At 41.0% G+C, this 13525-nt stretch overlaps 1 protein-coding gene across 2 annotated transcripts in view; it reads left to right on the top strand.

Moving 5' to 3' along the window:
* The first annotated feature begins 212 nt into the window (after nt 1–212).
* Nucleotides 213–13525, top strand: part of GALNT5 (polypeptide N-acetylgalactosaminyltransferase 5) — a 39487-nt gene continuing 26174 nt past the window's right edge. The window contains exon 1 of one of the 2 annotated variants that reach the window (XM_081576101.1): nt 213–1666. In XM_081576101.1, coding sequence (XP_081432227.1) covers nt 213–1666 — 1454 coding nt within the window. Of the gene's footprint in view, nt 1667–8921; nt 8972–13525 lie in introns of those variants that run through there. The other variant, XM_081576102.1, reaches the window with a different exon arrangement.

The raw sequence follows: 13525 nt of genomic DNA, 5'->3' as shown, positions 1-13525 counted from the left end.
CTGCTGTGAAATGCCACGCAGGCAGAGACTGACAAGCGGTAGGAGCTGAGCTCGCCCCTTGGACGGCTGCTTCCTGCTGTGTTCACGGGAGGGGGGCGCTTTCTGGCAGCTTGGCTGCTGCAGCTGCTGCTACTGCTACTACTTCAGCTCCCTCTCCACTCAAGGTAAGCAGGCTCAGAGGGAGGGCAGGCTGCAAGGGAAGCCTTTGTACCATGAACAAGATCCGAAAGTTTTTCCGAGGAAGTGGGCGAGTCCTGGCATTTATATTTGCAGCTTCTGTCATCTGGCTGCTCTTTGACATGGCAGCTCTCCGCCTCTCATTCAGTGAGATCAACACTCAGATCCTGAAGGAAGACATTGTTCGGAGGGAGCGGGTAGGGTTCAGAGTTCAGTCAGACCAGGTGAAGAGCCTTGACAGCAGCAGGAGAGGGATGAAGCCCCCACCGAAGGGACACGGGAAGGGCATGTGGGACAAAGAGAACTTTAGGAAGACAGAGGAGAGTAAGCTCAAGGTCGAGGATGATTTGGACCAAACCCAGAAGGAAAGAAAAGTACAGAACACCCCGGGAAGAGGCAAGGTGGTGCCTTTGTGGCAACCTGCGTATAGGCAGACTCGCTCAGTGACTTTTACCAAGTGGAAGACAGAGGGGCAAGACATCCGACCTGCAGTTTCCTCTTGGCACATGACACCAAAGCAAACGACAGCTCAGGGGCTTCAGAAAACTCCATTCATTGCAGCAAGGGGAACTCCACTGGCCAAAATATCTGTGCACACAGGACCTGTCGGTATAAACAAGCAGGGCCCGAAGAGTCATGGTCTCAACAGTGACACATCAAAGCAAGCAGCTGAGAGGTACCCAGATGGGACCATCAGTCTTAGTAATAATAGATCAAAGCAGCAGTACCAGGCAGGAGTAAATGAAAGGACCTATACTGCCAGCCTACCAGTGCCAAGATCCAGGGAAGCCATCGCCTTAAATAAAACTGAGACTCAGAGCAAAGAACTGAATGCAAATAAACACAAAGCCAGTAAGAACCTTACCTTTTCCAAGTTCATTGCCAATTCAGAGCACTTAAAGAAGCAATCTATTAATGAGATACAGTGGGGAGGCTTGCTGAAGGATGACGGAGCCAAGGTGGCTGATGGGAAGAAACTCAATTTGTCTGAAAGCCATGTTATAGTTATAACCAAGGAGGAGGAGCTAAAGACAGATACCAAAGAGGTCCCCAATTCCAACACCAAAACTACATCTCCTATAGTCTTGGGCAAAAGCCAAGAGAAACACATTGGCAGGAAGAGCAATGAGGCATCTTTCTCTTCACTCGCTCTACAGAGAGCAGCAGTGTCTCAAACCAATCAAGCATTAACTGGGGGACGGGAGTTAGTAAGGATCAACTTAACTGCCAAGACCCAGCCTGCACGACTCAACCAAAGTCAGACAAAAGCCCTTTCACCTGAAGATGGCAGAATGCACCGTGTGTTAAGAATTGATGTGACACTTTCTCCAAGGGACCCCAAAGCTCCAGGTCAGTTTGGACGTCCAGTAGTTGTTCCTCATGGAAAGGAGAAAGAGGTGGAAAGAAGATGGAAAGAAGGAAATTTCAATGTCTACCTCAGTGAGTTGATCCCAGTGGACAGAGCCATTGAAGACACAAGACCTGCTGGGTAAGATCCATTTCTCTTCTCTTTCCTCAGCCCCAGGTATTTTGGGTCTTATATAGAATATAGAAAAGACTTATTTCTAGCTAATTCTGTGTAATTTTTGGTTGCCTAGACAGTTAGAGAAACAGTAATCACTAGGAAGAGTTCAGATAGTCTACCATCCTCACAGAGAAAAATTCTGCCATCAGCAGACCCAATGAACTCTCTTTATTCCTTTACTTCTCTGAGACTTTGGCCCTCATCCCTGTTAGCTCATGGTTCTGTTCCCTTTTCTGTATTGAAAACCTACTAAAATGATGAGAGGAGCTCAGTTCCTAATAAGGTGTATATGAATGGTAGAGCTTAAAATGTAATTTCATTAAAACAGTGACAATGAAGTGAATTCTCAATTTTGGAACTTTTTATTACTAGCAAGTTTGTCAGGAGTCTATTTGGAAAAGGAGCATGGAGAAGGAGCCTTCTAGGCCTCTCTGGAATCATATTTTAAGGAGCAGAATTCTGCCTAATTGTGAGTAATGATTATCATAATAGCAAGTGAAGAAGTGACTCTACTCCCTAGAATTTAATAGCCTTTAGAGATAAGGATGGTAGATAGCTCAGGAGCTCAGTGATGCAGGAATAATAATGTTGGAAAAAGTCAATCAGCTAATAAGTAGCAAACACCTACAGGACACACAAGAATATATTTTATATTTCTAGAGTTTCACCATTTATGAAGCAACTGCATACAAATCACATGAATTTCATAAGAGCCCTGCAAAGGAGGTGGCAGATATTATGGGTTCAAATGAGCAAATGAGGACACTCAGAAACTATGTCGCTTTCCCAAGGTAACCGAGCTCTACCACTGCCCAATGAGTCTTCATGAACCAGGTTTTAAAGAATTAAATTCCTGTAACTGAAAGGTAGATCACAGAACCTGATCTGATTCAAACATAGTTGGTTCCTGGCTCTTTTCGGCCCACTCATAAGTGAAGGTATGAGCCATATGTTGTAGCCACATGTTCAGTACCCATTAATTGTTAATACAGCTCCATACATGCCTTGATATTCGATTCCTGAGCCAAACAATGCCAAGAAGTTGAAATTAGGGACTGTCAAGATTCAGACTTACAATATGTGGCATGTAAATAATGCCCTTGTTTGGCCTCTGTAAAAGTAAACAACTCTTCTTTGTGATCTGGGTATCAGTGTTACTAGGAAGAAAGCAGATAGAGATATGCCTGTATTCATACTGGTAAGAAGGGCCTCTTCATTGTGATGTTAATCACTTTCAGCTCTTAGCCATTGGCAGATGTCTATTGGCCATGCATTAATCACCTATTTAGAACAAGCACTCTGCCATTCATGTTTCTCTCCCTGGTGAAACTCACAACCTTGAGGTGAACACAAATATACCTAAAATCCCAAAATAAAAATGAAGAAACTGAGGCCCTGGGAGGCTGTATAGTCTGTGTTCATAGAGCTAGTAATTGTAGAGAAATGATTAAAATCCATGCTCAAAATTACGTTGTGCTATTGATCGCCCATCTCTTGCTAATTACTACAACAAAAAAATCCCCCAAATTATGTTGGACCGGCTCTGGTCTGAAATCCTGTATATCACATGTCAAATATATCCCATATATTTATGATATACTGTATCACTATAGTGGGGCTTCCCATGTGGCACAGTGGTAAAGAATCTGCCTGCCAACGCAGGAGACACAGAAAAGGCAGGTTTGATCCCTAGGTCGGGAAGACCCCTGGAGTAGGAAGTGGCTACCCACTCCAGGATTCCTGCCTGGGAAATCTCATAGACAGAGGAGCCTGGTGGGCTACAGTCCGTGGGTCCCCGAAGAGTCGGACACAACTGAGCAACTGAACACACACACACATATCACTATATTACTACATATATACACTACATATGGCATATTCAAATACGCCAGTATACAGCATATACTATATATGCCACTATGAATGGCATATTACTATACATACCCTATGTAGCATATACTATATGGCTATATACTATCCATGGCAATTTTGAATACAAAATGCCAGGGAATGAAGTAATAAAGTAGCTTTATTTTAATATCCCTTCTGTGGTCTGGCAGACTGCTATGGAGCTTGGGGAATAAAATCAGACACTGCACAGAAGTTCAGGCTTCAGTTCCAAACCAGAGAAAGGGCAATTGCATGAGAGCCAAAGCAAGCAATAATGATGTTATCATCCATGTGATTTATTGGAGGCTCAATGGCTTCCAGCGCTTGTTATTTTCTAAAATTTGATCTGTGGAAGCTAAGGGTTGCTGCCCAGGAAAGTCACAGTCAGGCTCTCTTTTCTGAAGGAGGCTGTCCCAACTGTAGGAGAAAGTGACACGTGTGCTTGAGAGCATGAGTCAGACAGCGTGTGGCCAGGGCCCCTCCCTCTTATCACACAACCCACCTTGGCTAAATATAGGTGCTCCTAGCAAGCTGCCTATCTGATGCTCTACTCTTCCAACAGGATGGAGGTGACAGTTTAACCAACAGGGATCCTATGTACAGAGCCCCTTTTGTGCCATTCTTACAGGAAAGAGAATAGATTATTTTTCTTTTCTTTTATCCAAACACTCTGACTACAGGTATGTGCAAATTATGTATTCATATGGATAAAGGTTGGAAGAAAATACAAGTGAAAAACATTTGATTCTTCTGGTTGGCATGATTTAGTTTTCTTATCTTGATTTTATTTTTTTCCAGCTTTGCTCAAAAGGTATATGAGATGCTTGTAAATACACACTTACAAGATTTTTTGAGATAATAATTTTAAAAGTCTGCATGGGGGAAATTACTATAAAATATAGTAAGAAGGAAATGGCAATCCACTCCAGTACTCTTGCCTGGAGAATTCCATGGACAGAGGAACATGGTAAGCTACAGTCCATAGGGTCGCAAAGAGTCGGACATGACTGAGCGACTTCACTAACTCACTCATAGTAAGAATATATGTATGTGTGTGTGAAAGAGAGAGGCAGAGAAGAGAAAGGAAAGAAAAAGGAAGAAATCTATAAGAACGCAGAAGAACTGGGCTTAATATTAGTTGCAGTAACAATCCACTGAAACTTTAAAGTTTAAGAGATCTGGGGACTATCTCCCTTACTATTTCTTTCATTTCCCCCAAATTCGTATCATAACTGGCTATTGAATATACATTGAGTCAAAACAAGGATTAAAAACCATAGGTTTGCTAGTATGTTTGTTTTGATTTAGTTCCCCCCCTGGTAAAGATAATTAGTTACTAGTTCTTAAGAATGATGATTTAACTGATACGCTAGGATGAGGGTAACATAGAGAAGAAGAGAGAAGCAGGATTTCTAGGACAACTTCTGCTCTTGTTCTAAAATCAGACTCTTTTTAAAACCTGCTCTTCTCCCCTTTTCTCCTGAGTCCCAAAGAACCATTCTAAGGTATTGAGACTCAGTAATGGCCTTATTCAAAAGCACAAACCCCTTTCTGTCATCAGCATTATTCTTACTGTCCTTTTTAGTGCCACCCAGATTTCTACCCCTTGCCCTGTGGCTATCACTTATGGTGTGTGCCAGTCTCTCCAATGTGGGCCTTCAGCATAAAGATAGTTAGTCTCATGATCTTTTTCTACACATCAAGTTCATTACTACCCACTGATGTTTTTCTTAATTGGTCCCTTCCCACAGCTTCCTACTATCCTCACCTTGCAGTCTTCACCATTTCCCCCCAAACATCTTAACCTGACATTGCTTAACATCTAACTGTATCTCACCTCCACCTGTACCGTGATTTGACTGTAACCTCTATGCTTCAATTACCCTTAGTGCTCTTGTTGCTACCAAAACACTCCTTACTATGTGCTCTTCACTAACCAGAGCCTGGAGAATCTGTTTCATCTTGTCAGTGAAATTCAAAGCTTCAGAAAGAAGCTCTGTCATTTACTTCATTTTGTATCCCCTTGGCACAGAGCACCAGTGGTGAAGAACCCACCTGCCAGTGCAGGAGATGGGGGTTTGATCCCTACATTGGGAAGATCCCCTGGAGGAGGAAATGGCAATGCACTCCAGTATTCTTGCCTGGGAAATCCCATGGACAGAAGGAACCTGGAGGGCTCCATCCATGGGATCTCAAAAGAGTCAGACACGACTTAGTGACTAAACAACAACAGAACTGAGCACAGGGTTGGGCACTCAAAAGATTCAAGTTTATGTAATATTCTTTTAAAGACAAGTTTATTTTAAATGATTTTTGAAAATTGATGCTATTTTTTTAAAAATGAATGATAGATACCTATTCACATTAGGTTTGTGAGAAGTCATTTTACAAATTAGTAATAATGACTTAATAATAACTTCCTAATTTTTCATTTTGGATATATAGAATATGTTAGTGTCTTGGTTAAGGTAAATATATCCTCTTCTAACACTATGGTCTATTCATTAAGTCATGTTTATTCACAAATTCATACTTCTGTTGTTGTTTGCCTAACATTTTAATGTTTTGATTTTCAATAGATGAAAATCTCCTTGCTTCATTTATAAAAACGTTTTCTGCCCATAAGTAAAATGCAATTTCATTTTTGCCTATAAAATATGCTTCAAATAATGTACTTTTTTGACAGTCATTCCACCTTTCCATATTTAACCCTTTCTTTACCAAAAGATAATCCTTTCAGTTCCTACTCGTATTGAAGCTTGGTTTGGCCAGCAATAATCAATACAACCACACAGGATTTACTAAGACAGAGTCCTGTGTACTGGAAATGCAAGCCAATTCTCCTTAGAGAGGTCTGTCCTGTGGCCTGCAACTAGAGGAAAGATGAAACTCCAAAAAGGAACCTATTTTAAGAGTGCACTTCCTGAATCTGCATTTAGAGAAAAAATGACTCAAGGACAGGTTTGCTGCCAGCATTTAGTTTCTTAGAGTACAGTAAGAATTATAGCATGTTCCTCTAGTGCTGCTATGTCGTTATGATGTTAGTCTATTGTTTAATTTAATGCTTTGCTTTTCCTACAGTATTCTGGCAAGCCCCTCAATAAAGCAATTAAAATGGGCCTATTCTCTCAGCCCAGAGCTGAGACTGTCAACCAATAATTTGATTCCTTCCTACACAGCTAAAGAGAGTTTTCTTTTGGCACATATGAAGAGCAAAAGATAGCACCATGCATTTGCCACAAACCAGTCTAATGTACTGAGGGAAAAGAAAAACCTTTCTAGATCCTTAATTTCTATCTCCCCTGTTCTTCCAATCCTAGTGAGGTCAAAAACCACAACTAATGAATTACTGGAGGAGGAGCTCAAAGAAAGCAAACAGACTGATCACATAGCCTTCCACACTTCAGGCTTCTAAATGTGTGCATCAGGCTGAAAGAAAAAGAAACTTAACAGTGAAATGAAGCTCAATATCCTTAGTTTTACATTGGATTAATATTTCAGTTGGTGAAATGAGATAGCTTTTGTGATTTCAGTGATAGGAGAACGTTATCTAAAACTGACTGGAAAAGCTATGAGATCTCCCTAAGAAAACAAACAAGGGCAGGGGGGAAAAAATCTCAGAAGATGGATTTTAATAGGTTATTTCCTGCTTTTTCTTCTACAAATGTACACAAAGCAATGTTGCGTGTTGCTTTTGAATTGTGCATGTGTGTACATGTTCATGCACATTTGTGTGTTTGTGCGTGTTAGAGGGCAGTGTGCCATTTCACTAAAAAGTTGTATCTGAAAGCTGGAAATACACAGCAGAATTTGTTTAAAAGGTGCAAGATAGACCATAACAAAACAAAGGTTAAGTGTGGCCAAAAGATGACTATAGAGTTTTTGATGTTTTTAGTTATCACACTCTCCTCACAATTAGGGGGGGTGATAAGGAGAGAAGTGATCAGAAAGTGTAAAACACACTTCTGATACTGACTTGAAGAGAAGAAAACAGGTAAGAAATGACTAATTAATGTAAAACTGAAAAATGATAAAGCAAATCAATGACTTTGTCTCCTAAATACAGCCAAATACCTAGAAATATTTATGGGAGAAAGGAATTAGTAAACGTAGAAATCTGAGCCTGTGTACACTCTTTGTACAGACCTCATCCAAGACCCAGTTTAACCGTCATAAGATAATTTATCAAATTCTTACAGTGATATTGCAGTGAATACACTTCTCCCATAAAATAGCTTTCTTTTGGGCTGTTCTGGGTGAACCATTCAGAGCAGAGTTTCCTAAGAAGAGAACAGTTTTAGGTCAAGGCTCAGAAAATTGGGGAAAAATAGCAATGTTTAGAAGCTCTGTTTTGTTGCTTGCTTTCAGAAGGAAGGGAGCTTTTTAGAATCTCCTCTATGTTAAAAAACAATCTATATTATTCTACACTAAAATACCTTCTAAACTGGCCCCACTTCTGAAACATTAGTGTATGGATATGTGTGAGAAGAAACTATAGAGAGAGAAGCAGGGTATTCATAAAGGGCTTTACTACTTGCCTTCTCATTTGTTCCTTAAAACCATTCAAGACAGGTACTGTCACCATCCCAGCTTCACCAAAAGAGAAGCTGAGACTTAGAGAGGAGGCTGAGGTCTCAGACGGTAAAAGGTAAGATGGTTAGGGGCAGTTCATTCTATTCCATATCTGTTTGCTCACTGCTTGTCATAACCTGGGCGGCAGAGAACTTTCATCTTCCACGTACATCATCTCATCTGATCCTTAAAACAGCCATGCCAGATTGATAAAGTGATACAGATGTGCGAACAAAGCACTGAGAAAGGTAACTTGCCCAGGGACTCATAGCTCATGCATGGCAAGGTTGGGATCCAACCTTTAGTCTTCCAGTTCTCCTCACTCAGCAATAATTCTATACCCCAGGCTGGCTCTCACATCGACACCTGCTCTGCCCTCATGGCAACCATCCTATCTCCACCTCTCCTGAGGTTGTCCAGGTCTCTCTCAATAAGGGAATCTCTCCCTTGCTGAGCCTCACCAAAATGGTTCCTATTGATATCCCAGGTAGTGATTGTGTGTGTGTGTGTGTGTGTGTGCGCGCATTTGTGTGTTTTATATGTGAGTGTTTATTCTAACGAATCCTCACAGTAACACTATGAAAGACATAATTTCGTATGTGATTTACAGGTCGGAAAAGTGAGACTCTGAAAGAATAAATGATAGATCTGCTGTCCCAGCAACCTAATAGCAGATTCGCAGTTCAAAAAAAAGTTTTCTGTCTAACTCTCTTTCCAATGGATACAGCTCCTCTCTCCTTGGTTTCCCTAGAATCATATGACTTTAGCAGAAATGAAAACAGCTGTCTTCCTTAAACTTGGGAGGGAGTGGGGAACAGAGTCAGAGGTATTTGAGGAGAATTAGTTTTGCACATCAGTTATCTTGTCAGGGAGAAAATTTATAGGAAATCATCTTCTATTCGGCATTAAGCAAAGATGATTCTTTACAACTGCCCAACAACCACAGCTTATCAGTGAACAAATATCTCTGAGCTCCTTTGTACTCTGCCATCTCACATCTGAGCATAGATCCTGCCTTCAAGGCAAATAGAACAAAATGTTCTTCGGAGGTAGAGTGAACTACTCGGGCAAGGATGAGAAAGGCTGAGCCTGGCCTGAGAGAGGGCACAAGTGTTTGAGCTGCAAACTGAACGGAGTCAGAGGCATGGGGGGGGGGCGGTAAAAAGAGTGATCCATTGAGAAACTAAGGGAAATCTGACCTGAAATTGGGGAGAGCAGAGAAGGTGGAAATGAGACCATAGAAATAAGCATGAGTCCGGATCAAGTAGGACCTTGTTAAAGTGCTTCAAGGACCAATGGGAAAATACCCAAAGACTTAAAACCCAAAGCAACAATTTAATTTACCTTTTCTCAGATGTCTTCTGACCCAGAGGGAAGCACTCATAGGTGAATGAGGCTAAAATTGAATAGAACATCATAGAATATTAACATTAGATAAAACTTCCTTCAAAAGATCTCTAATCCCACCTCTTACATTACAGAGAAGGCTGAGGAGGCAAGTGACTTGCCCAAGGTCCCAGGACCCTCCAGGAGAGACAGAACTACCCTCAAGGTGCCCTAACCTCCACCCAGAACTATTTCTGTCACATCACACCACCTCCTGCTCTCCCCACTCCCATCCATCCCCACTCTGACAGCTGCCTGCTCAAAATAGACTATTGTCAAAGTGGTGAATGCTGTGGGTGGTGGCTTCTATTTCTAAGCCTGAGTCCAGTAGCTTTGACAGGTAGACGGTTGCCTCAGGACTACAGATTCAGCCTTTAGAGTATGACTAAAATCTTCTCACTTGGTAGTCACAGGCGATTCTGATTAAATATCAGGGCTGGGCTTCCCTGGTAGCTCAGACGTCTGGTAAAGAAACTGCCCGCAACGTGGGAGACCTGGGTTCTATCCCTAGGTTGTGAAGATCCCCTGGAAGAGGGCATGGCAACCCACTCCAGCATTCTTGCCTGGAGAAACCCATAGACAGAGGAGCCTGGTGGGCTACAGATCATGGGGTCACAAAGAGTTGGACACAACTAAGTGACTAAGCACAGCACAGTCTACCCTTGAAAGAACACAACATAAAAGTAAAAGTTTTATGGAACAACTATACCCCCTTATCAGTGAGAAAAATAGAAGAAGCCCAGATAATTCTAAGGTCTTACTGAAAAGAATATAATTCTGGACAGAGCTCCTCAGCTAGATGCTCTATTCTCTTTCTGATCCTCCCGAAGATACCAGAGCTTGGGGAGGGAAGGCCCCAGAACACTCACACTGAGGCAGTAGTTGAATTGCAAATAGAAGCTGAGAGAATATTCTCCTCAACCTTCTGTTCAAACCTGTGAACACTGAGACTTGACCCACATAGTCCGTTTTGACTGTTTTGGAGTAAAAATGAAAAATTCATAGACATGAGGGAATATTATCATCCTCTCAATCATCTGATTTAAACCCTTCTTTATTCAATAGGATACATTCAAAGCAGGTTAGTGGCTGAGCCTTCAGCATACACAAGGCAAGAAGGCAAAACACATGGCTTTCTGAGTCTCTTGGTAAGTGATGAGTGCTCGATGGATTTGGATTAAAGGACTGCCTGAGAAAAGGGCAGTGCACCCAGTCAAAATGTGTGCATGTGTTTTGTGGATAATCACATGGCCTTGCCTGTTCTTGTTTTTTCTTTTTACCATGGAGTTTACAAAGTATTTTTATCTCCATTGTCTCATCAAATTTTTACAGTCTGTGATGAAGGCACTGTAATTTCATCCTGAAAATGAGGCAACTGAGGTTCTGAAAAATTCTGACTTGCCCATAGTCATGCAGTCAGTAAGTATCAGAAAGGTCTAAATCCTGAGTTCCTTGTCATCCTCCTCAAGTTCAGGGTGTGTCTGTCTCAGCACAGTAGTGTATCCACAGTGGGCAGGACAGTGGAGTCCCCACATTAGTCTCCATTTGTTTTTAGTACTTGGATTGACTAGAGTAATCTTTGGGTTAATTTGTAAGTATAGCACAAGGTATGCAGACTCTAAATATCTCACTTGTGCCATGCATGGGCATATAGGATACAAATATGATTTCTTAACCTCAAAAAAGATTTTAAACTCAGAAGTATCTTTCATTAACTTAGACTTTACCTGAGCTGCAACTCCTCCTTCCTATATAGCAGAAAGGTTTCCAATGGGCAAATTGGAGGAAAGGAAATTTGCTTTCCAGTTTGACACACTGTGCCTTTCAACAAAACAAGTGCACTGGGTTTTCTAAATACCCAGAAACATGTTTAACCTGTTTAGTAATGCAGAAAACCAGGTAGCTTTATACGTAGAGTGGCCAAGCATCTCAGCCACCCGAACCAAGACACACTACAAAGCTTTGTATTTGAAACCTCCCACATCTCCTTCTGTGTCCCTCTTTCCCATCTTTAATGTCACCCTCTTTTCCAGGCACCATATAACCTGTAAACATAATCTTCCACAGGATCATCCTCAATGTAACTCCCCAAATGCGTCTAAAATATGTACTTGTCCATAACTGGCAGAGGTGCCATCTCCTGGGATAGAAATCTACATATTCATCTAGTGAAATTCTTCATGATCTACCCATATGGAGTCCTGATGGGGAAATTAAAGCATCACCTAAGGTTGAGAGGTGAGGAGGGGCAGATATTTGGTGAAAAGTGCTGCCTTTCCCAAACCTCTCAAATTTCTGAGGGTTCTGTCAACCTCTAATTTCAGAGTGGCTCACATTACCTCCTAGGACTTTCTTCTAAAAGAGACCAAAACTCTACTGAATTATACTGTGAAAAGATCCATCGACTTTAGCCTGCTTGCTTAATTCTCCCCAATGTATTTTCATTTGTAACTAAATGTTTCTAAAGTCAACCACATTTTAATGATAAAGCAACTTTGGGACTTCACAACTAAGGCTTGTTGATTCACATAGCTCTCAGGCAGAATTTATGCAGCTGACCCTTCCTTTTTAGAGCTGATTTATTTTTTCCAGGGACAAATGTTGTAAAGAATATTTGGGTGTCAAATGTATTTCCCATTCATTTACACTATAAAATTAGAGATGAGGGCTTCACAGGAGGTCATTGATGTTTTCTATACTCTTCTTTCACTCCAGCTAATCAACTCCTCTTCACTTTACTTCCTCTTACCCAACTTAGAGCCCAAGGTGGACTATTTAACCATACTACACTAGTGCCTTCAAAATCTTCCACTGCTTTTGTTTCTACCTCATTTTATCTGATGATCCCTAGATCTGGATTAAACTATCTGTTCACATTTCCATACACATCCTTCCTAATGAATAGTGCTGGGTAGGTCATTTAACTTCTCAAACTTCAGTCTCCTCTATTTGAAGAACAATATAATAGTATGCATTTCAAGTAGTTGTTAAAAAGATTGAATTTATGTACATAATAGTATTTTACCAGCTGTAAAGTGCCATGCAAATGTGTTTTTTCTATGGTTTTACTCATATTTTTTTATTTGTGGACTAAGCACAGTGCCATTATGTTGTCTCACAGAAATGCCTGCTTTCACAAGATGCCACTTCTACCACCAGCTGCTTTTATTCTTGTGGACTTATACTTCCTGAATAGCTATTACTGGAGCCAAACTGGACCAGGGCTTGAGTCCCAACTCCACCATTTACTAGCAGTATAATCATGGCATAGTCTCCCCATGATTTCAATTATTCTTCTATAAAGAGAGAAGAAGAGATGCTGTTGGTTTGAGGTTTAAAATGAAATAATGCAGAAGGCTGATAATATTTATTTATGATCATCGTAATTTAATTATTACATTACAGAGGGTATCTGAGTTAGAAAAATGGCAAATACTCTTTGTGAGTGTCCACTGGGTGCCATCGTGTGAAGAGTTACTCAGGGAGGAGATGGAAGACTGCCAGCAATGAGGCTTGATGCACTTCAGGGTATGGAGAAAACCCAAGACCAATTACAACCCACCTGAATACCAACTCCCACTATAGCCATGTTCTCATTTGCATGCCAGCAAAATGATTTCAACTGTGGCTACCCTGGAGCACAAAGAGTCTCAGCAAGGACCCTTAAATAGATACAGAAGCTATCTATTTAAGAGTTTAAGTAGTATATAATACATATCATATATATCCATAAATACATTCACATGCAGTGGGAAAGAATGTTTTCTTTGGCACTTGGCAGAAGGCCAATTGAGAAGGCAATCATAAACTACTTTGTAGCATTAAGTGAATTAATGTTAATTAAGTAACATTAAATAAGAGAATAGGAATGTCCTCTTGTGGTCCATAATCTAATTAGGAAAGTATTAGCTACCATTTGGTGAATTCCTGGGCCCAGAAACTGTGCTAGATATTTTACATGCATTCTCACTAAGC

This window comes from Giraffa tippelskirchi, chromosome 3, assembly GCF_054371585.1.
Source record: "Giraffa tippelskirchi isolate mGirTip1 chromosome 3, T2T-mGirTip1v1.2.pri, whole genome shotgun sequence".
Classification (NCBI taxonomy): Eukaryota; Metazoa; Chordata; class Mammalia; order Artiodactyla; family Giraffidae; genus Giraffa; species Giraffa tippelskirchi.
The sequence above is the reverse complement of the archived record's forward strand: the minus strand, read 5'-3'. Positions and strand labels throughout refer to the sequence as shown.